Below are 25718 nucleotides of genomic sequence, written 5' to 3' on the forward strand. Positions count from 1 at the left end.
TGTTCCACCCCACCAAATCAGAATGCACCTTCTTTTCAGCTGCACATGGGTCATTCTCCAAAATAGACTACATACTCACTCATAGAACATGTTTAAGTAAGTGCAAAGGAATTGACATTATCCCCTGTATATAATCAGACCTTAGTGTGATGAAATTGGAGATCGATAGCAAAAGAAACTCAAAAAATTTCATAAACGTGGAAATTGAACAACACATTTCTGAATAACCAATGAGACACAGAGAAAATTAAAGAAGAAATCAGACAGTTCCTTCAATTAAATGACAATGGCAATACAACATAGCAGAATCTATGGGACACAATGAAAGCAGTCTTATGAGGGAAACTCATAGCACTGAATGCACATACTAGGAAAACAGAGCAAGCCCAATTAAACAACCTGATGCTGAACCTCAAGCTTCTAGAAAAAGAAGCACAGGACAAACCCAAAGCTCATAGAAGGGAGGAAATTATAAAGATCAGAGGAGAAATCAATGCAATGGAGACTAAGAGAATGATACAAGAAATCAATGAAGCCAAGAATTGGTTCTTCAAAAGAATGAACAAAACTGACAAATCCTTAGCCAACTTTATCAGAAAAAGAAAAGAAAAGGCCCTAATCCATGCAATTAGGAATGAAAAGGATGAAATTACAACGGACTTAGCAGAAATCCAGAGGATCATCAATTCCTACTTCCAGAACCTATATACCAATAATATGGAAAACACAGAAGAAATGGACAGATTCCTAGATATGTATGAATTACCAAAGTTGAATGAAGAAGACCAAAAAATTCTAAACAACCCAATATCAATCAATGAAATTGAAAGTGTAATTAAAAACTTATCAAATAAGAAAAGCCCATGGGGCCGGGGATTTAACTCAGTGGTTCCGTCGCCTGCCTCGCAAGCACAAGGTCCCAAGTTCAATCCCCGGTGCCAAAAAAGAAAAAAGAAAGAAAGAAAAGCCCAGGTCCTGATGGGTTCACCACTGAATTCTACAAGACATTTAGAGAGGAACTACTGCCACTACTGTTTAAACTCTTCAATGAAATTTAAAGGGAAGCAATACTCCCAAATTCATTCCTGGAAGCAAGCATCACTTTGATCCCCAAAGCAGTGAAAGACCCAACCAAAATACAGAACTATAGACCAATCTCACTAATGAACACAGATGCAAAAATCCTTAATAAGATACTGGCAAATAGAATACAGAAAACCATCAAGAAGATCATACACCTAACCAAAGGGGATTCATCCCAGGGATGCAGGGATGGTTAAACATATGCAAATCAATGAATGTAATGCACTGTATCAATAGAGCCAAGGACAAAAACGATATGATCATCTCAATAGATGCAGAAAAAGCATTTGACAAAATCCAACATGGATTTATGATAAAAACCCTACAAAAAATTGGAAGAGATGGTCTCTATCTCAAACTGATAAAAGCCATCTATGAAAAACCAAAAACCAGTATCATACTAAATGGTCAAAACTGAAATCCTTCACACTAAAATCAGGATCAAGACAAGGATGTCCACTATCACCACTCCTTTTCAATATAGTTCTGGAAACATAAGCCACAGCAATTAGACAAGAGAAAGAAATAAAAGAAATGAAGATATGAAATGAAGAAGTCAAATTGTCATTATTTGCAGATGACATGATACTCTATACAGAAGACCCCAAGAACTCCACCATAAGTCTTCTAGGCTTTATAACCAAATTCAGTAAAGTAGCAGGATATAAGGTCAACATACAAAAATCAATAGCTTTCCTCTACACAAACAACAGACTCACTGAGAGAGAAATAGGGCAAACAATTCATTCACAATAGCATCCAAAAAACTGAAATACCTAGGAATCAACCTAACAAAAGAAATCGAAGACTTCTTCTCTAAAAACTATAGCACTCTGGAGCCTGCAGAGCCGAGAATGGGAGAAGCACAGGGCTTGTGAGCAAAACATCAGCCTCGCTCCACTGACCTCGTTCTTGCGGCTGCTGTGCTCCTGCTCACCGCCCAGCACCTCCTGGTCTGACTGCTCCGGGTCCCCCCCTCCGAAGGGCTCACCTGGAAAGCTTCAGTATTTGGACCAGCGAGAACCCGAGAGTGAGAAGCACGAACACGACTCTAAAAAGAGGAGAGCTACAGAGGGCAACCCTAACAATACGGTTCACTCTCTGAACTCTCTGTGGCTGGGAACATCTTCCACTATGGCCACCTCAGCAAGTTCCCACTTGAACAAAGGCATCAAGCAGGTGTACACGTCCCAGCCTCAGGGCGACAAAGTCCAAGCCATGTATATCTGGATTGATGGTACTGGAGAAAGGCTGCACAGCAAGACCCGCACCCTGGACTGTGAGCCCAAGTGTGTAGAAGAGTTGCCTGAGAGGAATTTTGATGGGTCCAGCACTTTCCAGTCTGAAGGCTCCAACAGTGACATGTACCTTATTCCTGTTGCCATGTTTCGGGACCCCTTCCACAAAGACCCCAATAAACTGGTGTTCTGTGAAGTTTTCAAGTATAACTGGAAGCCTGCAGAGACAAATTTAAGACACACCTGTGAACGGATAATGGACATGGTGTGCAGCCAGCACCCCTGGTTTGGAATGGAGAAGGAATATACTCTGATGGGGACTGATGGCCACCCCTTTGGTTGGCCCTCCAACCGCTTTCCTGGGCCCCAAGGTCCATATTACTGTGGCGCGGGAGCAGACAAAGCCTATGGCAGGGATATTGTGGAGGCTCATTATCGGGTCTGCTTGTACGCAGGAGTCAAGATTACAGGGACGAATGCTGCAGTCATGCCTGCCCAGTGAGAATTCCAAGTAGGACCCTGTGAAGGAATCTCCATGGGAGACCATCTGTGGGTGGCCCATTTCATCTTGCATCATGTATGTGAAGACTTTGGAGTGATAGCAACCTTTGATCCTAAGCTCATTCCATTTGGAATGGTGCTGGCTGCCACACCAACTTCAGCACGAAAGCCATGCGGGAAGAGAATGGTCTGAAGTACATTGAGGAGGCCATCGAGAAACTAAGCAAGCGGCACCAGTACCACATTCGTGCCTATGATCCCAAGGGGGGCCTGGACACTGCCCAGTGCCTAACTGGATTCCATGAAACCTCTAGCATCAACGACTTTTCTGCTGGTGTAGACAACCGTAGCGCCAGCATCCACATTCCTTGGACTGTTGGCCAGGAGAAGCGTTACTTTGAAGACCGTCGCCCTTCTGCCAATTGTGACCCCTTTGCTATGGCAGAAGCCCTCCTCCGCACATGTCTTCTCAGTGAGACTGGCGATGAGCCCTTCCAGTACAAAAACTAAGTGGACTGGACTTGCAGCTCTCGGGCCCCTCCTAGTTCTTTGCCTTCCTCCAGCTCTTCCCCATGTTTCAGTTGTCCTACTTGTCCCCATTGTAACTCAAAGGGTGTAATATCAAGGTCTTTATTCCTCATGCTCAGTTAATCTTGCTTTCTTTGGCCAGGATAAGAGGGATCAAGTTCTTAATCTTTTCACACCCACCCACCCCCTCTGTTCCTATCACAGAAACTGTAATGCATTAGTTGGGACACAGGTAAGGAAACTAACCACTTTCCCCCTCAAGTGTGCTTGTCCAGTAGATGTAGCTATCCAGACGGAGCAGATGTGTGCGTGAAACAGCAGGGGAGGAGATTTTTATTCTTCCGGGTAGCTGAAAGGGGAAAAACCTGATTTGGGTTAAGTGAGATCTCTCTTGATGGGAAGCTCTATTTTCAAAGATATAAGTAGAAATCAGAGAAGGAAGAGTGGTTGGGGATCAGGGAGGAATGTCCTTTGTTGGTTTCTTGCTGCAATGCTCCCCTATTGGGGCTCCACACAGCACCTCCCCACCTTGTGAACACAAAGCTGAGTAAACTGATGGATATCCCTGCCTTCAAAGAAGGAAAGATCCTTACCACTTGGTCCTCCATTTATAACACAAAGAGTAGTATCTTTATATTTAAATGTAAAAGCAAAAAAAGTATATATGGGTATGTGGATATGTGTGGGTTTTTTCTAAAAGGAGGAAATCATCCTGGTCACTAGGTGCCAAATTGGGTTTAGAAAGAAGGATCTCCTTTAGGGTAGGAGTGGTTAATGTGGCTCTTACTCCTTCCTTATCAAGTAAGGTTGTCCCTGCCCTGCCCACCTTCAGCAGGGGGAGGACACTGGACAGTTAGAGCCTTGTGGCTGGATTTAAAGATACAAGCATACCTGTCCACAGCTGAATTTAGAAGTGTGAGTTGGCTGGTGAACTTGAGCATGTCACTGACAGACAGGTACAGGAGTTCTATTCTGGTGGGGCTAGCATGTCACTAAAACGGGCCTTTTGATATATTAAATTTTTTAAAAAGCAAAACAAGTTTAGATTTTAATCAAATTTCTAGGGTTTTAAGTGTAATTTTACGAAATTGCCTGTTTGCTTCTACTGTCTCCTTCCACTCTGCTCTTGGAGTTGGGGACAGGACTAGAGTTAAAACACTTGTAATTTTGTATCCTAATGTCTTTCCTCCCAGTGCAGAATATTCTTGTTTCTTAAGGAGTTGTTTCTTTTAAAATAAACCCCCCCTCCATTCCTAAAAAAAAAAAAAAACTAAGCACTCTGAAAAGAGAGAGTGAAGATGATATCAAAAAATAGAAAGACATCCCTTGCTCCTGGGTAGGAAGAATCAACATAGTGAAAATGGCCATGCTTCCAAAATTGCTATATAGATTCAGTGCAATCTCAGTTAAAATTCCAGCAGCATACTTCATAGACCTGGAGAAAACAATTCAAAAATTCATTTGGAACAAGAAGAGACTAGAATAGCAAAAACAATTCTAGGTAACAGAGACATGGCAGGGAATATCACAACTCCCAACTTGAAACTATACTACAAAGCTATTGTGATAAAAACAGCATGGTACTGGCAAAGAAACAGACCCAAGGATCAGTGAAACTGATTAAAAGATGCAGAAACAACTCCAGACACACTCAGCCACCTCATCTTTGACAAAGGAGCCAAACACCCTCACTGGAGGAAAGATAGCCTCTTTAATAAATGGTGCTGGAAAAATTGGGTTTCAACTTGCCAAAGATTAAAACTAGGCCTATATCTCTCATCATGCACTAAACTAAAATTGAAATGGAATAAAGATCTAAATATTAAAACAGAAACACTGAACTGGCTAGAACAGAGACTAGGTAGAAACTCTTGAAGACATTGGTGTAGGAAAAGATTTTATGAACAAAACTTCAGTTGCCTGTGAACTAGCACAAAACACTCAACAAGTGCAATCTCTTCTTACTAAAAAGCTTCTGCACAGCCAGAGAAACCTCCAACAGTGAGAAGAGACAACCCACAATGTGGGAAAAATTTTTCATCTGCTGTTCCTCAGACAAAGATCTGCTATCTACAATCTATAAAGAACTTTAAAAAATCAGACCTTCTAAATTTAAAGACCCAATCCAAAAATGGGCATCTGAAATGAACAGACATTTCTCAGACAAAGAAGTAGAAATAACAAATAAACATATGAAAAAATGTTCAACATCACTGGTCATTGGAGAGATGCAAATGAAAACAATGCTGAGATTCCACCTCACCCCAGAAAGAATGGCTGCTATCAAGAAATCAACCAATAACAAATACTGGCAGGGCTGTGGGGAAAGAGGAACCCTGCTCCACTGCTGGTGGGAGTGTAGACTGGTGCAACCACTGTGGAAATCAGTATGGAGATACCTCAAAGAACTAGGACTGGAAGTCCCATTTGACCCCCCTATTCCCCTGCTGGGGATCTTCCCCAAAGAATTAAAAGAATCATACCACAGTGATATATGTGCACCCATGTTCATAGCAGCACAGTTTGCAATAGCTAAAACTTGAAAGCAGCTCAAATGCCCATCAACTAGAGCCTGCATAAAGAAAATGTGGTGTTTTTTAAAATAAAATGGAGTACTACTTAGCCATAAAAAATGAGAAATTAGAGACATTTATAGCTAAATGGATGCACATTGAGGTGATACTCTTAAGTGAAATAAATAGGACACACGTGTAAATACCAAATAGTTTCTCTAGTGTGAGAAACTGAAAGTGTAAATAAGGACTAAAAGGTATAATAGATAACGTGAAATAGGAAGAAAAAGGGGAAAAGTGAAGGGGAAGTGGGAGGCATAGGGGAAAGGAACGATGGGAATGGAATTAATATGAGAAAATGGAGAAAAAGTCTTTGTAAATAGGGAGGGATGGAGGGATTGAAGGGAGGGCAGGGGAATGGGGAAAAAATATGCACCAAGATATATCATGTAAAGGTGCAAATTTCCAATGACAAATGTCATTATATTGTATACCTAAAATGTACCGATAAAATGAATTTTAAAAATATCAGAAGATAGAAGTCTAATGGATATATTTCACATAAAATGGACATACAAGGCAAAGACGTGCGGAGGGGATATTAATTTGCTAGGGCCCTCCGAATTACTGCAGGCTCAGTGGCTTAAACAACAGACGTCAGTTTTTGCACAGTTCTAGAGGCTAGACGCTCAAAATTAAGGTGTTGGCAGTTTGGTTTCTTTTAAGGCTCTTTTCCAGGGTCTGCAGGTGCCTGTTTTCTTCCTGCATCTTCCTGTGGCCTTCTATGTGTCTTCACCTTAATCTCCTCCTACAAAGATACTAGTCACATCAGTTGGGAATCCAGTCTAAAGACTTCAGTTTGTCTTAACCACTTCTTTCAAAGTCATAGTCTGAGGTTAGGACTCTGATAACTGAGTTCTTTGGGGTCGGGGAGGGAGAAGTGACATAATTCAGCCTGTAATGAAACCTAATATTTGTAGTTTTTTAAAATATAAGCTACCTTTCCTTCTCTGAAAATCTTATAATTAGATGATGGCATGTCTCGTTAATATTCAAGGTCTAAAAGATGTATCAGAAATGTGCAGATGACAGGAAAGAACCCTAGTTTTGAGGGTAAGAGGACATGGGCTCTACACATTAATCATCCACTTATAGGCACACTTGATTTCTCTGGATCTTTGTGTCTTTATCTGTTTAAAAAAATGTGAATATTACATACAATGATGAATATAAAAGTGCTTGATAAGTGCTAAACTTTTTTGTCAAATGTAAGTCACCATCAATTATAAGATGCACCATTATGTTATATTCACCAAAAAAAAGGGCAAAATCATGCCAGGAGAAATTTTTAAATTATATATTCAGGAACTCTATCCCAGATTCATTGAATCTGAATTTCTTGGAATAAAGCTCAGGGATCTGGATTTTTTTAAATTTCCCACATCGTTCTGATGCACTGAAGGGAGAAGCTCAGAAGCAGTGGCTTCTGTTAATGTCCTGAGCAATCCAGAGTTTGATTCTTATCTGTGATTGTTGGAGTTACCAGTTTCTTCGTTAGTCTATAGGAAACCTAGATTTCGGATTTTTGCCATTAAAAAAACCCATTCCCCAAATTCTTTACATTTCCTGACACATTCGTGGAATTCCAGAAACTCTTGTTCAGGAGTCTCACAACATAAATACTTTGTAGAACATGTAAACCAAAATGTTCCTGTGTAGGGAATGCTGTGGCATGTGCTCCCTCAGTAGCGAGCTTCCTGACACCTTTCCCGGGCTATATAACCCCAGGGTGACAAGCCCACTTCTGTCATTCTGTGCTTTATGATTCTAAATAACAAACTATTAGCTCCTTGTATACATCTTCAACCATTTTGGGCCAGAAGTTTTTAAAACTAGTGGAATTCTTTCAAACATTGTTTCTCTGAATATCTATGGTTGAATTCTGAATAGTGGTAGCACTGCTATGACCACAGAGAAAGCAAGTGTCAAGACTGTGAGGTCTGCTCTGGACTCCCAGTCTCTCTTTCCAGGTTAGGAACCCACCTCATCACCTTCACTGCAAGACCATTCCACTGGCCCCACACCCACACTTAGACACTCCAAGAACTCAACAGACCCAACCCTCTAGTTCTGCAGGTGAATAGACTCATGTAATTCCTGCTTCTCAAGAAAACAGGTGACTTGTCTAAGATCACATACAAGTTAGGCTACAGCCACTGAGTTGAGTTCTCCAGGTCGCAGGCCAATGTCCCTTACCTTCCTCCCACAGCCCCTGATCTGTCAATGACACTTAGGGAGTGTTCACCAAAAACACCGGACAATGTCACAGATGCAGCCCAGCCCGTTGGGAAACTGCCCTGCATCACGTCCAGACCCATGACTGAGCCACACAGGTGCTGTCATACAGTCTTCATCTGAGCCTGGCGGACACCCAGGGAAGCATTCATATCGGATCTGCTGTATATTGGCAGGACTTTGGCATGGAACATATTTCAAATGCCTCCCATTGAATATTGGCAGCCTTGGAAAAACATGGCTAGGAAATTATTCCAAGAGGCCTGATTGCTCTATGACACTTTACAAGGGGAAGCTGATAGCGTTCTCTCCCAAGTTCTTCCCCTTGTGCCCACAATCAGAACAAATGACAGCATTTCCCAGTGTATGCCCTGAACTAGGGGAGGGGGAACTCAGCCTGGGCACAAATCTAGTGAATGTCTACTGGGCAGGGCCCGCTGCACAGTGCTACATTCGTTTTGCCAAGTTCTTTCTTCTTCAGTTTTGAAAAGCCTAGTACATTCCAAGAGAAATGTAGTCCATGTGTTTCTGATTCACTTACACTTAAATCATTAAAATGTTGTTTTGTGAGACGTATTTGATGTCAGAAGAGCGTTTTAAATGGGGATTTTAAAGGCTTTTTCTCTTACCCTGCCTGAAACAGAAAGCAACATTTTGCTGAAACGATGCCTGAGTTCAGACATACTTTCTCATCTCACACACTTGCACCTGCATTACTGCCCATGCTGACCCTTTGAAAGTGTTAAACGGAGGAATTGGAGAGAAAAGGCGGCAAAAAGGGCTCCCCCAAATGTGCCAAAGGAGTGCTATCAGAGGGTGAAGAGTGCATGTGTTGCCACCTTGGTTCAAGGGACAGGCAGCCCACAGGGCAACTAGATAAAGCACTTTCCCACATATAATCTCATGTAAGCTTCAAAACAACCTCCATTTCCCAAATGAGGAAACAGAATCAGGAAAGTATTGTGTCCAAGAGTGAACAGCCAGCTTGAGAAGAAAGAAAACAGTACAGCTAAGCTCTGAACCTGAGGCATTTTTCAAGACGATTGTTTCCTCATGAATGGTGTGTGTGTGTGTGTGTGTGTGTGTGTGCTTCTATATGCACTATAATAGATTAGCAAGAGGTGGGGTCACATAGTACATAAGAGCTCAAATTCTTCCTCACTTTCTAACTGTGTGACCCTGAGTAAGTTACTTAAACTATCCTAGAAATTTCCTCATCTGGAAAATGGGCATATTACTACCTACCTGTACTGGACAGAACGATGATTGGAAAGGACTCATGCTAAGTGTGCTTAGCACAATGCCTACCCCAAGGAACTGCTGGGTGTGAGTGGGAGGATCAGTAGGAAGTGATAAACAAATAGCTGGATAGTTTTGGTGAATTATTTCATCTCTCTGAGCCTCAAGGTTCTCACTGTACCAGGAGTATAACAGTACGACCCTTGTGAGTTTGTGTAAGTAATGCAAATGACATCTGTGCCTAGCACTGGGTCTGACTCAGAAAAGATGCTCTGCAAAGCATATTTTTACACCCAGACAGTTTGTCCCTCTTCCATGTGGGTCATCATGGTGGGGGCAGGTATTATTGTGGAGGGAGCTATTACTTTGCTAGAGATCTCACCCTATTCTGTGTTGATTGTCATTTCTGTGATGGGGGCTTGGGGGAGTGTCTCTCCCTACTCAGTGTTATCATTATTTGCATGGAGGGAGTGCTCCTTAAAATTCAGCTCAGCCTAGGCTCCATGTAGCATCCCTCCAATAAACCATGGGCATAGAGGAGCACATGGGTTCAGGTCCTTCTGCACTTAAGGGGCAGCAGGCTTTCTGGCTGGTGCCAGCCCCTTCTGGGCCAAGTTGGAGTCCTTCCACCCTGAGCTAGTAAACAGAGCCACAAGTATTGCTTTTGAGTGAAGAGGAACAACCAGCCAACAGCAGAACTTGGTGCACCGTCACTGTCCATCCTGGCCAGTGACTCTGTTCACAAGTTGTTTGCAGACAGACTGCGGCTTTGGAATTTGCATGTTTTATTCCCTTCCAGTATAGACACTGAAGTTGCCTTATTATGTGGCTGTTTCTTTTCATTGGTATTCTTTTGCTGGTGTCCGGAGGAAAGGCAAAAATTATAGACATTAGGTAAGGGAGGCTGAAGAGAAATTAGCCTCTGTCCCTCTCCACTCTTTCTTAGGGAGAGGGGGGAGGAGAAATACCTATGTGAGCGCCTCTCAGTTATTATCTCTCAAGGGCAGGAGTCAGCCAGAGGGGGTAAAGCGGGGGGGGAGCGGAGCTTTTAAGGAAGAAGAGAGATTCTGTTCTGCCAGGTCCTTCTGAGTGTGTCAGAGCAGTGAGAGGAGAGACAGAGAGAGAGAGAGAGAGAGAGAGAGAGAGAGAGAGAGAGAGAGAGAGCCAGAGGGAGAGGAGAGGGGAGAGGAGATCTGGTGCAGGCAGAGGAAGGCGTGACCTGAATGGAGAACGCCAGCCAATTCCAGAGACACACAGGGACTTCAGAACAAAGATAAGGCATCGCTGACACCACACCGGGGACGAAGGCCAGGAGCTCGCAGGGCAGGACCATGAGGTGAGTGCCAGGGCAGGAGAGGGCACGGCGCCCTTTCGTAGACCAGTTGTCCACCAGTGGAGAGAATCTGACCTTGTGTCCTGGCAGACTCACCTGCGTGTCTTGTGGGAGGCTGGGGTATTTCTTGGCAACCCTTGGGGCTGTTCGAAGGGAGCTGTGGCCGTGCTGGGTGTCTTTCCTGGGACTCCGCAGATGTGCAACTTGAAACAGGAGAGTTTGTGCAAATTCTGCTTAGGACGCTGCTGAAGCTTGGATTTCGCCCTCTGCCAGGACAGGGTGCTGCCTGCTGGCCAATGTGGCTCTCCTCCTGGTGCCCACAAGCCTGGTTTTTCATTTTCCCCTCTGCAAAGAGCTTTGATTTCTCTCTCCAGACACTTTGAGAGTTAGATGTGTGTTTGTGTGTTTATTTATTCTGACCGAAGAAAGAAACCAGCTTTCCACCGTCCAGCTTTGTGGTTTCTTAAACCTTCAGAAGTTTGCCAGTTTAATCTCAATTTAGAAAACTAAAAACCTGTCCGCATTTTATAGTTCCCTATAGATTTCTGCATGTCTTCCTGAAATCAGAGGCAGCTGGTGACACAATCAAGCTATGAATTGTACCAAATGGCTCTTAAAGGGACACCACCACAATTTTGTTAAAGGAGCATTTGGAGTTTTGTGACCCAAGACTTTAAATTCCACTTGGTTTGAAGTGCCTCAGATATTCTTTATAAGGTTTTTTTCTGCAGGTCTGAAAACTGAACCACCCTAATGATGTCTATTACATGTAAGTGTTACTATCATAGACACATCACAAAGTAGGGGAAAGAACCTCACAGATCTGTTGTCTGGTACACCTCTTTTCCTAGTATTTTTTTCTTTAAATTGGGAGTGCTCATATGTGTTTTGTTTCTGTAAAGTCACTTAGCAACTTTGCTGAGATGGGAACTAATACAAGGCTTCAGGTGATCTATCTCTCTGAATTCCAATCACCTGTGCTTCAGAGAGATGATCGAATCTTTTAATGTAACTCAGGCTTTCAGTTATTTTAAACTGATCATCAACCTTCATTTTCTTTTCCCTGAGAAAAATGGCCCTTATGCCCACCTACATAAATGATAGCTGGATTTACCTGTAAAGGATCAGACTCTCACCATATCACTCAATGTGCCAGCCAGCCAAACTACAGGGCTCACAATCCTATGTCTTTGCATATGTTTATCCTTTGACCTAAAACAACCCTTTTTTCCACCTAGACCTGATTATGCCAGCCACTTCCAATACACTTCCTTTTCCCCTGCTTTCCATCCTCTGGAGGTAGCATCTCCTCCTTTGTTCTGCTCTGTCCTTTGAAGCTACATCCTTTATTGTCTTCAGAGCACATCTTTATTTAAGTATCCACCTTAATCAATGTGTTCATCTTGTAATACCAGTCACTAACATAATGTCTATTTCCTGCTAGACATTTAGTAAATACTGTTTTAATTGTTGAATAGTAAAGCAAGTGCTACACTCAAAAACTCTCTAAAAGGTCTTGCCTCACATGCATACATCACTTCAGAGTTTAGAAAGCAATTTTATGGGCATTGTCTCATCTAGCCTTCAGATTTTGGATGAAGTTAATTTTTGATGGATAAGTGAGGATAAAACATGTTAAGCAACTTGCCCAAAGCCATACTGATGGATTTGAGTCTTTGGACTCCAAAGCCGGCATCTTTGCTATATTTCACTATTCTCAATCCTAGCTGCACATCAGCTGTTGAACTGTAGTAATTTAAAAAATGCCAAGGCCCACGCCTCACCCCAGACCAGTTAAACCCAAATCTCTCGAAGAGGGGCTCACACACTAGTATTTTTTAAATTTCCACATAAAACCATGGCTTTTAAAATTATTTTTCACAGGATTAATTGCTTTGGCCAGATGCCTGGGCATGATATGGGCATGGACCCAACTTCTTCTGTGAGCTTTTGTTAGCCTCTTTTTCTGTTGAAGTTACTTCACCATATGGCATTGGGCATAATGTGACATCTCTCGGGGTATCTTTTCATCATCTGTCAAGTGAGGGTGGTGTGTAAGGAAGCTAGAGAGTCCCTTCCAACTCTTAGACTGAAAAACAACGTCTCCGTGTTGTGTGAGTTGAAATGAGGGAAGTGAATGGGGATGCTAGAAATCGCTATTCATTCTAAAATCGTATGAGATCCACAGGCATCTGATGCATCTTTATGCATAGACTCCTACAGTGGAGCCTCTGAAATCCCAGCTCTATATATTACTCTGACATTTCGACAAATCTAGCTAAACTTTTTGATTAGCTGGAAGATAGATAACAGGTGTCAGGAATTGTACAGCCGGTGCCTGGTGCCTGGTGTGTAAGAAGCCAAAAACACTCAGAGCATGATGTGGAATGAAAGCTGCCACTTATATTCTTCGATTTACAGCCCCTAAAACAAGGAAGCAAGCAAGCATATGCTCAGGCTCATTATGTGAAAGGAGATATTTGGTTCATATGTTTGAAAGTGTTTCAAGATGCAAACAGGGAAGAATAGAAAGCTTCACAGTCCTTCTTCCAACACTGACCAGTTGTTGCCCACTACACATGGCACTGGGCCTCTAGGCTAGATGGACCAGTCAGCTGCCAGCCCTTGATAGGCTCAGAGTCTCCCCACTTGGTCTGGAAAAAGCAGACATGGAGAAAGTTGACCTTTCAGCCTTACATAATCTTGTTGTCTCTGTTGCAGGGAGTCCATGCAGAGAGTCAAAGCTCACTCCTAACTCCTGCTTTTCGGGAAGCAGCAGGATGGAGTAATCACAAATAATGTTTGCCTAGAGCTGGACATTTAACAAAGTACTTTCTAATGCTCCTGTGGGTGGCAACCCTGTGGGAAGTCATTACTGTTACCATACAAGAGATGAGGAAACAAATGGAGGCTTTCCATGGCTTCTCTGAAACGATAGGATAAATAAAGTCAAGGCCGCTAGTTGAACCTGCTCTCCACTCTTCAGCCTGGCTGAACCTGAACTCCTAGCCCCATTAACATATTGCATTTCTTCACTTGGAAATGGGAGTGTCTGGGCCCCATGAGTCAGAGCCTCTGGACTCAGTTTTTCTACTAACTCCCTGGATAACTTGGACCCATGCCTTCCCTTCTCTTTGCCTCTGAAGACTTCCTTCACAGATTGGCTTAAAAAATAGTGACACTGGCTATTGGATTAAAACATTTTGTTTTCTTAACAACATCCCACATGTTGCTATTGTAGGGGCCCTGGAAAAAATTTAAATAAGTTTATTTTCTTTTTATTGAAAAAATACTTCATGGTCTTTCTAGACGAATGTAAGCATTTTATGTACACAAAACTAAAAATATTCATTCCCATTTCATAGACAACCACCGTTAACACCATGGTGTATGTCTTTCTAGATCTCTTTATACTTATCTATTTACCTTTTATGTGAATGATACAAGAAATCACTGAATAATCTATGCATACAGCTATTCTGCTGTGTTTATACACTCAAAAATTCATATGTAAGCATATATACATAAATATACATTTGAATACATGGGAGAAGATATTGGCAGGGGAACAGCTTTCTGATTAGCAAAAATATAACTGTTAATCCAAAAATGCTAGCGTGGCTTCCCACCATTGACTTTTTATGCTATTTAAGACTCAAGCCCCACTTTCTTTTATTCATTCATTCATTCATGCATGCATTCATAATCTATTAGACACTAGTCTCTCTGCTACATCCTTTACATACGTAGTATCTGATGTTCGCATGACCCTTGTAAATTATGGATTATAATTTCCATTTTATATATGAGGAGACTGAAGCTCAAAGAACCTAGTTGCCTAACTTTTCACAGCCCTAAGTGGAAGAATTGGATTTGAACCCAAATACATTCAACTTCAAGGCTGAGCCTAATGCAGTACAGTGTGATAGCTGCTCTAACAGAGATGTGTACAGGGAGCTGTGGAATCTGGAGGGATGAGTGTATACTTCATAGCCCAGGGAGCTTTGAGCTGGACAGGGAAGGATAAATAAGACACCAGTAGGTGAAGGATGGGCTCATGGGCAATGGTGCCAAGTCATGGGAGGGGGTGGCATGGCTGGCACTGAGAGGGACTTGGACAGACAGATCAACACCAGCCACATCAGCCATAAAGGGAGCAGACATTTCCCCTGCAGCTATGGCACAGTCAAGCAACATGGTCATATCTGTGTTTTAGAAGACTCACCTTGGCAGAAGATTGCTGAGTGATATAACGGGGAAGGGGAAAGTTATGTTGCTATAGCAATATTCTAGATCAGATAGTTTAAACTAAGTACTTGACTGGAGAGGAGATAGATTTCCAGAACCAAGGAAGTAGAATCAATAGGACTTGGTGACTATTACACAAGGTATAATAGGAAAAGGGAATGGTAAAGTTAGCAAACTGATAGATGGTAAAACCATTTTTAAAAATCAGAAATGAGATCATGAACTTATTGGAAGAGAAGTTGATGAGCCAAGTTTGAGATGTTTGAGCCCATGGTCTTATAGGGGAAGTGATGCATTAGACAGATCCCTGGTGTGCAGCTGTTACTGACCATTGGGGCTTTGACCAGCCTTGATGGTTGTGCCTCATTATTCCATCATCCATATTTGCTGCATTCTGTAAGTTTTACTAAGTTTCCCTTGCAATCTTTTGCAACTGTTTTAACAATCCATTATCCTTCATTTCTCTAGAAATGAATTACAGGCTTTTGACCCTCATATTAAGACACTTGCCAAGAGAAAGAAGATTTGTTTTGCTCATTCTGTCTTTATTCAAAATTTCACATGCCTTGACTGATGTTGTGGTGAAATACTTTCTTCAACATGTTAAATTTGCTTGAGGTTGGAAGATCCTATCACTGAGTATTAAGCTTATCCCAATTATACCATATTATTATTACTCATATTTTAGAAAAATGCATGATTTATGATTCATAAATGAAGCTGAACTGAAGAAATGGTACCAGATTTTACCTAATTATGAAACTTCTATTTTCAATAGTAAAGTAAAATATGTCAGAGTCCCAGATGTGGTACTTTCTGGAAAAGTTTAAAACTCTTAGCAAATTTTCAAATGACCAAACCTGGAAAAAAATCTTATGAATCATACAGTTACTTCCTCTCAGGTTACAGATTAGGTAGGCAAGGCCCAGAGGGGGGAAATGTAATTGCAGAAGGACCACTCTGAGAACTTGGTCTCCCACTGCAGATCTAGTTAGGTGTTGGTGATCGGTGTCCATGAGTGTAAGCAGATCCACATTCATGTCTTTCAGGTGGCTCCTCCTCTCTCATGTTCTGTGCTTCTCCCTGTTGAAGGCTTCCAGCCACACTGTGGAGCTAAATGATATGTTTGGCCAGATTCAGTCACCTGGCTATCCTGACTCCTATCCCAGCGACTCAGAGGTGACTTGGAATATCACTGTCCCAGAAGGGTTTCGGATCAAGCTTTACTTCATGCACTTCAACTTGGAATCATCTTACCTTTGCGAATATGACTACGTGAAGGTGAGACCCCACTGTTTCCTAACTGAGCCAGGCTCTCTGCTAGGAGTCCAGAAAGTCTGGAATTGGACATTATCCTTACTTACCCTTGTAGGCTTATGTTCAGAGGGCTCGATGTGATGAATGAAGACCAGGAGTGGTATGCCAAGTTCAAGCTGAGTAAATAGAACTAGAAAAGACAATAGGAGAAACTGGGACTGGTGGTGGGTGCCTCAATCAAATGCAACATCTTTTTTCTTTCTGTTCTCAGGACTAGTAGTATTAGCTCAGTGGTACAGCACTTGCTTCGCATACCTGAGGTCTGAGTTTGATACTTAGCATGGGAAAAAAAATTCTTTCTGTCCTCAAAGTTTGTAATGACTCTATTAGCTTTTGTTTGAAGGTGCCAGAGACCCCAGAGTAATCTGTATTCAAACAGAAATAGTGCCACAAGTATGCCCAAAACTGATATATTAGAAAGCACTGCCCAAATCTCCAAATAATAATCAAGAGTCTGGGAAATGTTGGATATCCAATAATTGACAGTTGGAGGGAAGGACTGGATGTGATTCTGAAAGGCCTTAAATATAACACTAAGGAGTTCATATTTTATCAGCAAAGTTCATGTGGAGGAAGGAAAATTCACTATCTGAAGGATGTGTAGAGAATATGGTGGGGGAGAGCAAGAGACTATTACAACATACAACAATATTCCCTTAGATTTAGGGAAAACCCACAAAAAATGCTATGGGGGAGAAGCTGTTCTCATTTTAAAGCGGGGCTGAGAATAATCAGAGAATTCTGAGAGCAAGTTTATTAAGGTTGCACCTACTTCAGAAAGATGTAGAGAGCCAAGAGCCTACTTTCTAAGCTCTCTCTGGCTTCCTGGAAGACGTTCTCATCAAATAAATCCAGAGCTGCCCTTGTATATCTTTAATATTAATATAGTCTCACTTTCCAGTAATTCAGAAAGAGTTAAACCTGTGTTAACCAGAGTATCTGATCAAAAGCAAAGTAGTAAGTGTTATAAAAATGCTTTTTACCCTTTTAATTTCATTTAAACTGTACAACAGGCCTATAAGACAGGAATAGCTTTCTCACTTCACAGCAAAAGAGTAAACCTGAGAAAGTTAAGAAACTCACCCAACGCTGTACAGCTGGGAGGTAGTAGATCAAGGTCCCAAATGTATATCTTGTGGATTTGAATCTCATGTTCATTGGCCACACCAAACAGCTCTCAACCTATGGGCCACTGAGCCTTAAAGCTCACAAGGACAAAGAAAGGGAGGGCCTATGAAGAGGGGCTGTGGTCCCCGGCCCTGCTTCTGCTAATTTTATGTGAAGTGTGATGCCAATGAATGTGTTGGGTCCACATGAAATAGCCATGGTGCTATTCATGTGGTGCGCCATGACAGAGTTGCTCGATTTCAGCTGCATTGACATTTTGAAACACATAAAACTTTGCTGATGAAAGCTGTCTTAAACGTTGTAAAAATTGTAGCAGCATGGCTTGGTTCTACTTCTTAAATGCCAGTGGCATCTCTCTTCCAGTTGTGATAATTGAAAAAGTCTCCAAACATTGGCAATATCCCAGAACCACTGGTGTATGAGGTGCTGCCCTTCTGTGAATGCTCTGTGCTAGGGATTATGGGACTATGAGGATGCACAAGACTCAGTGCTGTAAAAGATAGATGAGCATGGTCTCTGAGAGTTGCAAAGGTACCGTCTACTTGAGGCAATTCATGGATGAAACTTGATTCCTTTGGAAAGGGGGGTTAACGTGGGATAGTGGATCTGCATAGTTGACTCCTGTGGAAATCTATCCTAGCATCAGCATTAGCCCCTGGGCTGATGTTCTGGCATCCAAGGGGCCTGAGTGGGCCTCCCTTCAGAGGATGCCACCATCACAAGGAGACAGGGTCCTGTGCCCTTGTCCACATGTGCCCAGCAGAGTTTCCCTCCAAAAGACAAAAACTCTTGAGGCTGCAGGCCTTCTGAAGACTCATCTAGTCACAAGTGATTGCTGTTATTGTTTTTTACATAATTTCTCCCTAGTGAACATGTTCTCACAATCCTTCAGTTAGGTCCAACAGAGAAAAGAGATAGGAGCTGCTCAGGTTAAAGGTGACCCTGAGGCTCCTTCTGCTTGCTCACCTCCCTCGGTCATCACTCTCTAGTATCTTGAGGCATTGTGGCTCGAATTTTGCCACTCTGGTCAAGTTCCCACAGGATGAAAGAGGAGATTGAAGGCCAAAGATCAAGGACAGGCCTAGCAGTCTGCTCCAGAACTCCCAAACCCAGAAGCCTCACACACACAGTTGAAACCTGTGCACTTTTGATAATTACCTTCCCAAACTCAGCCCACAGATATGTGCTTTTTCTGGCTCAGAATAAGAGAGATGTTCTTCTCTTTCCATCTGAACAAAGGCATAAGCGTGACATGTGACTCCAGGCTAAGTCAACCCTGCTCTCCAAAATCGTGTTTTATCATCTGTTCAGTGAGAAGGTAGGCTGAGCTGATCCTTCACGTTCCTTAAATTCCAGAATTCTAATCCCGGCCCTTCTTGACAAAATTTTCCAGATAACCCCACCAAACCCTTATTATCCTAGTTAAAATGGTCCCAGAAAATGTGAATAATGTGCTTATAACAACCAATTCTCAAAGTTTCATGGCTCGAGGCCCTCCAAGCCTGCAGTCTACCATAGATGCCTTGGTGACTTATTACTTGAGTAAAGCTTGTAAACAAATCATGCCACCACTGTCCTTTACCAAGAAACTTTAATATCACTGACTTCACTTTGGCAGGATAACATCTCTTGTTCTGAAGCCTTTTCACTCCATGACTGAATTCCCCTGGCAGCCAAGGTGTGGGTTTAAAGTAACTTCCATATCACAGAAGCCCTTACCAGCCCAGACCAAGCCCATAAATTGCTCTCTCAACCCAGGCCCACCAGGGTGCCAGTGCACATCAGTGGCTTGAAGAATAGCAGGACCCCAAGGCAGTGGACCCCATGCTCGTATTTACTAGAATTCCTCTATGATCTGATTTCCTGCAGTCCTTGGTCTTCAAGGCACATGCACATCTGTGTAGCAGCATCTGCTTCTGTGGAATGTGGCTTCAACTGTGGATTCCTGCAGTGCACAGATGAGGCATGTGAACTACATCTGGTTGATGCTACAAGCAAACGGTACAGCACACTCATGGTCAGAGAGTAGGGAAGACTAGGTTCTCGTTGTCATTCTATACTAAATAATCTTAGGCAAAGAACTCCTTCTAGAAGGGACTCTGTTTCTTCCTCTGTCAAATACAGGGTCTGTAGATTGATGGTTGATAACAGGGGAAACCAAACCCTCCCACTGTCCCCCGCACAGGAAGAAGTAAGCAGTGGGTGAAGCTTCATCTGTATTTATAGCTGCTCCCCACTGCTTGAATTACTGCCTGAGCTCCAGCTCCTGTCAGATGAGCTGTGACATTCGATTCTCATAGGACCACGAACCCTACTGTGAACTATGCAGGCTAGGGATCTAGGTTGCATGCTCCTTTGAATCATCCTGAAACTACCAACCACCACCCTCTATCCCCTGTCTGGGGGAAACATTGCCTTCCATGAAACCAATCCCCAGTGCCTAAACGGTTAGGGACAACTGGGTCCATCTAACCCTAATATTCTGTGCATCTGAGACCCTAGAAGTCCAGGAAGAACTCCATCATCAGCATGGCCAAAGCCCAGAGAAGCCACTTCATTAGCAAACGTCACACTGGGACATCTCAAGACTCTCAATCTTTTCCATAAATTAAACTGTAGAGCCTTCCCAAGTTGTAATACAAGGCAAAGATTGCCAATAGTCAAACCCACTCTTAAAAATTCTTTAAGTATCGTAAAATACTGTCTTTTGGTGTGTCCAGCAGAGACACTATTTTTCCAGAAATACAACAACTTACAGTTTCTTTGTTTGAACATAGGTGAAGTGATTGACTTAGAAAGGAGCCATGGGGGTAAATTACAGAAGCAGGTATAATTAATTAGAAACTAGAACCCCAAGAGAGCAGCACATTCACACACCCTATTTTCAAGTTCACTTCATGACATCTGCTCATTGACAAAGAAGGCATGAGCCACCTGCATTCAGTTTTTATTCTCTCTCCTATTGTGTGCAAAAGATTAAATTGCGCCTGTTGAATGTTCATATCATACAATGCCACTATTCTGTTAACCCTGTGTCTTTGATGTACCCAATATTTCCTCTATCCTTTCCACTGTGGATCCCTTCATTTTAATTCTTATCTGTCTCAATCTACTGCAGAAACCTCCTAAATGTCTACCAGATATCAGTCTTATACATTGCTCTATGTATACATTGCTTGCATTGTGTCACTCTCCAAATCTTTCCATGACTGCCCATTTCCTAAAGAATAAAGGCCAAGAATCCTACTGAAAAACTGTCATAAGCTGAACATTGTACCAAAACTGGGCCCACAAAGGTGAGTAAGATGTCCTGTCCCCTAAGAATTCACAATTTCATAGTATGTAATGAGACAATTGCATATTTAATAAATCAAGGACAAAGTAAGGCAATATATACATTTGAGAGTGGTCATTTCTGCATTGCCAGGAAAGGTGATGTTTGCGATGAGCCTTGAAGGATAAGTAAGAACTCAATAGTGTAGTCCCTTAGATGGGATGTCTCATCAGAGATACCATGGTGTGCAAGCCAAAAAGTATAAAATGATGCACAATGAGAGAATAGTCAGGATTGGCAAGGTTTAGGGAGATGGAAGAAAAAAGCCTAATAAGATCATCTGGGAAAGGACTGAGAAGATGTTTGGAAAATTTAGGTTTAAGATGTGCACCCAAAGTCATAAACAAGTGATCAACAGGTTGAATGAACTCTGCAGATAAATTCTGCTGGTTAGCCTTAGCATTGCATCATTCTATATTTTGAAAAAATAACAAGCAAAATGAATTAATTCAGCATAACACTTGTGATCTCACACAAGAATCTACAGATCCAAATTTTATTAGAAAAGGTGGCAACTCTGGCAGCTTCTTGTATGCCAATAATCAAATGGCACCAGGTAGAGGTGGGCCTGTAGGTGGGCTCCCCCCGATTCACTACAGTTCCCTTCATGCTGACGCTTTGTCTTACTTGCCCATTGCTTCTCTTACAATAGAGAGAGTGAAGCTTCACACACACACACACACACACACACACACACACACATGTCTCTACCAGAATTAACAAAGGTGAGAGTGCCTGAGAAGAACATGTATTTCACAAAAAGTCAGTGAAAAAAAATTGTGTGAAGAATATTCATTTGTATTTAATGTGCAAAGTGTGTTTCTTTCTAAAGCTTACAAAGTAGCTTGTTCCACTTGTTTATGTTTTCGGCTTAGCATCTTTTGGCATTTCAGTCTAGGATCTCCAATCAAAAACAGTGAAATGTTTCAGGATAGGGGACAGGGTACGAGGAGATGACACTGGAGAATATTTGAGGAAATTTGGTCTGGACCTAGGAAGAGGGGTTAGCAGAGTAAAAGCCAAAAGGAAGAGAGTCACTGAGTGAAGCTGTTTAGGAACTGTGTTGAGTAGGTTGAACGTGGCTCTGCTGAACACAGTGTATGTTTCAAATCCCACCAGCCTCCAGGGGAGCTGTGGGAGCCCAGATAGAGGTCCTGCAGATAAACACCACAGGAACTGGCTGTGTATGGGAGAGGGAGAAGGAGGAATCAGGTTTCAGCCCAGGTTCTGACAGAATAACTGCTACTTTTTCAGCAATGGAGGCCAAGAACATAAAGAGGGCAAATAGATAGAGAATGTGCTGCAATCCACTGAGTTTAGAAGACAGATGAAACGCTGGTCCAGATATTGAGACAAGGTTTCAAGACATAAGGCTTCAGACAGAAGGACAAAATCCTGTCTCAGTCAGTATCTGCGTGACATGCCTAGGCCAAGCTTCTCCATCTCCCAGAGCAGTGGTTTTCCCTGTTAGTGGACAAAAATTTCACAGTGGATAGAGTGTCTTCTTCTAGGATTGTGGGAGGCCTGAAGGGAAAGGATGATTGGATGTGGAATTAGTACCATGCAAGCATGCCCAGTAGTTTAGACCCAGGATTCAGAGACAGTCAGACGCAGGGTCACCTCTCACTTCACCTAACTCTGGTTCCCTTTCCCCATCTATAAAATGGGAACAATAATAATTCCTTCCTGAAGGCCTTACTGTAAATGCCAAATGAGGTAAATGCTTGAGTGACATATGTCCAACCCATGTGTAATTAGCTCAATAAACACTATTATATCGGCAAGGATGGTGACAGTATGAGCAACAAAGTGCCTGCCTGGCATTGCCAGATGCTAAATGAATGCCAGCTTTCTCCTCTGCTCTGACTCTACCACGATCTAGCTCTGTATGACATTCTTCATGTTCCTGAGTGGTTTTAGTCAATTCATGGAAAAGTGCTTTGAAAGGATTATTTCTTCTGTGTGTTTACCTTGTAGTATCACATATGTTATGACACAGTTTCTAATATGTTAGCTCATTTGATTCTTAAGGAATAGGAAGAAGAGGGATTATTTCACCTAACCTACTAAAAAGGAAACTGAGGCACAAAAGGACTTGTGCAAGTCTCTACACAAAAGCCAATTGTCAGTCTCTGGTTGTCTTACCACAAGTCATGGTTTGGGGCCCTTCTCAAACATGTTCAATTCTGGAAGGAACCCTAGTATGGTTCTTAGATAGGCACAGTTTCTAAGATGACACTTTGTCTGTCATGATAATTGGTAAAATTTATCAATGGACCTTGAAGGATCTTGATGATCCTTGTGTTGTCTAGATTTTGTAAATGAACTTTTGCTTTTAGCATGGATTTAAAAACTCTTTTACAAAAATAATAAGAAATCGAGTCTGAGCTACAAAGAATGGGAAGGTGTTTGGTTTGCTTGTGGTGCACTAGTTCAACAGGTGAGCTCAGGGTCACCCCCACTAGACTGCCAGCCCCATGAGGTCAAGGGCAGTGTCTATATTGTCTCTAGTCACAAGCACAGTTCTGGGGCAGAACAGGAAAAGGCACACATCTCCCAGCAGTGTTTCTAAAGGAAAGGACTCTGATTTGTAAGTTGGGCCCTGAGTCCTGCTGAGACCTTGGAAGAGTTGCCAGTCTATTCTGGGCCTCGGTTTCCCCAAAGAAAGAACTGGATTAGCTGGCTTCTCTGAGCCCTTCCAGTTCTGATGGTCTACGGCTCCCGGTTCAGTGCCTCTTCCTTCTGGCTACAGCAGTCAATCTGCATCCTGCTGTGTAATTGAGAGATAAATCCTCATTCTGTGCAGTACTCTGTGTTTACTTAGAATATGCCCTCGACCTTCACTGTGCATTGACCCCAACTACTGTAGCAGCTCTGTTAATTCTCTGGGAGTGGACAGGAGGCTTTGGTCCCAAAAGGAAATGAAAAACAGATCGCTTCTCATGAATTTCAATTGTGTTCCCCAGCAGGATTCTTCCCTCCAAAAACACCCGTTCCCCCAACACCAATTCCAGCTGATTCAGAAGAATCAGGAAGTGAAAATGAGCTTCAGAAAAGTGTGACCAAAGCTCATTTTATGCAGGAAGTGGAAACAGCATAAACTTAGGGGTGATGAAAAACAGAAGGAGGCTCCCAGTTCTGGGGCAGAGAATGCAAGTGAGCGTGGATGAGTGTGATAAAAGTGCTCCGGATGTACACGTATGGAGATCCACAGCTCTTGGAAACATCCTGATAAAAAAACAGAGCTTGAGTTTACTTTCCCTATAGAGAGAAAAGGTAGGCAAGGAGAAGATACTCATTTACACAGCAAATATTTGACTGAGTACCTACAACTTTCTAGAGCTTTAAGTACAGCAGTGATTAGGGTCAACAAAAATTCCTGCCAGCATGATGCTCCCATTGCACTGTACTAATCATACAATGAACACTAAATGCAGTTTATAAGCAAATTATATAATGAGTATGAAGTTGATAAGCAAAGAAATGCAGTACAGCTGGTGAAAGGCCGTCCAGGAGTTGAGGTGGGTTCTATGATTTAAACATGGTGGTTGGAGCAGGACTCATGGAGAAGGTGATATTGGAACCAAGACTGAAGAAGATGAAGAAAATAGAGGCAGCTGGGTGCTTTCTGGGGGAAAGCATCGGAGGACACAGGATGGACAGAGGTCCTCAGAGGGGAAGGTGCCCCGTGTGTTTGTAGAGGACAAAGATGGCAGAGGAGCTGGAGGTATAGGAATGAGAGATAAAGGCAGAGAGGTTCAGGGGAAAGCGGGAAGGAGGCTGGAAAATAGTGTCCTCAAATGCTACCAATAATGGCAGACTTTGCAGGCTGCTTTCATACCTAGTATCTCCTTTAACATCCTGTTTAACATCCTGGAGAACAATATCAATGTCCATCTTTTATGTTCGTGAAAACTGAGGCCCCGAGACAGAGACGTGTGTGCTTATAAAAGACTAACAGCCGGATTGGGGTGGAGGAGGAGTGGAGAAGCGATGTAGCCAACCACATTTTTTCCCTGACCTTCAGATGCGGTAGACATTAATAACTTCAAGAACACAGAAGAACATAGAACAGAACAATGTTAAAATAACTAGGGAGAGATGAGTTTTCATATAATTTTCTAATATAATTTAATTATAAGTTTATGGAACTGAATCTTTAAGGATTGCTCGGTCTAATAACAGGGCAGCGAATTCTCTGGAAAGTTGACAACTGCTCCTGGTAGGAACCCGTAGCTCCAGCACATCACAGCGGGGGGAGGTTAAAATGACAGGTGAGTGGCAGAGCTCTGGCCACTATTCCCCGGCCGTTGAAGGACTTCTGGCGGAGATGTGAGGATGTAAACACGGGTTGGGGCAGGACAGAGTCCAGGGCAGTGGGACTTGAGTGCATCAGCTCGCACATTCTTAGAAACTCTACTGGAGAATGCTGCCTCAAAGCAGGCCCTTTCTGTCACCGCTCATCCCTGCCTTCCTTCACTTTAGTCCTGACTGTGACACACCTGGAGTCAGGCAGCCTCTTCTGCAGACAGACAGAGCAAGTCTTCCCCCGCCCCCCATTTCTCTTTTCCTGTCCTGAACTGTTTGGGGGCCAGCCTCTGAGCTGCTGAAGGGATTTGCATGTGAATGAGCGGATCCCAGAAAGGGTGGGATGGAGGAGTCGAAGCCATTCACCAGCCAGAGAGCGGCAACCCTCCCTGGCCCTCCCTCCCAGCCACAATTGCCAGACTCCTCCCTCCCAGGCAGCCCAACCGCGGCTCCCGCTGAGAGGACGGGCACTGCGGCTTTCCCACCTGCGGGATGCCCGCTTCCCAGGCTGGGGCAGGACCCCTCCCCCGCCAGCTCTTTCTTCCCTCCCTGTGCACGCAGCCCTTTTCTGGGCAGGGCCCCCCTAAGAAGGGCGCTCCCCCTGGCACCAGTGGATTCTTCCCCTCTCAGGACCTGCCAGCGCTTTCCCAGGC

General features: G+C 42.9%; 1 protein-coding gene and 1 pseudogene across 6 annotated transcripts in view; both read left to right on the forward strand.

The window, feature by feature from the left end:
- The first annotated feature begins 2085 nt into the window (after window positions 1-2085).
- On the forward strand, window positions 2086-4579 carry LOC101716515 (glutamine synthetase pseudogene; annotated as a pseudogene).
- A 5839-nt stretch (window positions 4580-10418) lies between these two features.
- Window positions 10419-25718, forward strand: part of Masp1 (MBL associated serine protease 1) — a 61515-nt gene continuing 46215 nt past the window's right edge. For 3 of the 6 annotated variants that reach the window (XM_087186722.1, XM_087186720.1, XM_087186721.1), the window contains exons 1-2: window positions 10579-10733; window positions 16007-16259. In XM_087186722.1, coding sequence (XP_087042848.1) covers window positions 10729-10733; window positions 16007-16259 — 258 coding nt within the window. In that variant the 5' untranslated portion in view covers window positions 10579-10728. Of the gene's footprint in view, window positions 10734-16006; window positions 16260-25718 lie in introns of all 6 variants that reach the window. The other 3 variants (XM_013072168.3, XM_004834808.4, XM_087186723.1) reach the window with 3 other exon arrangements.

This window comes from Heterocephalus glaber, unplaced genomic scaffold (genome assembly GCF_053883595.1).
Source record: "Heterocephalus glaber isolate CG9 unplaced genomic scaffold, H.glaber_assembly_v1.0 deba00001504, whole genome shotgun sequence".
Classification (NCBI taxonomy): Eukaryota; Metazoa; Chordata; class Mammalia; order Rodentia; family Bathyergidae; genus Heterocephalus; species Heterocephalus glaber.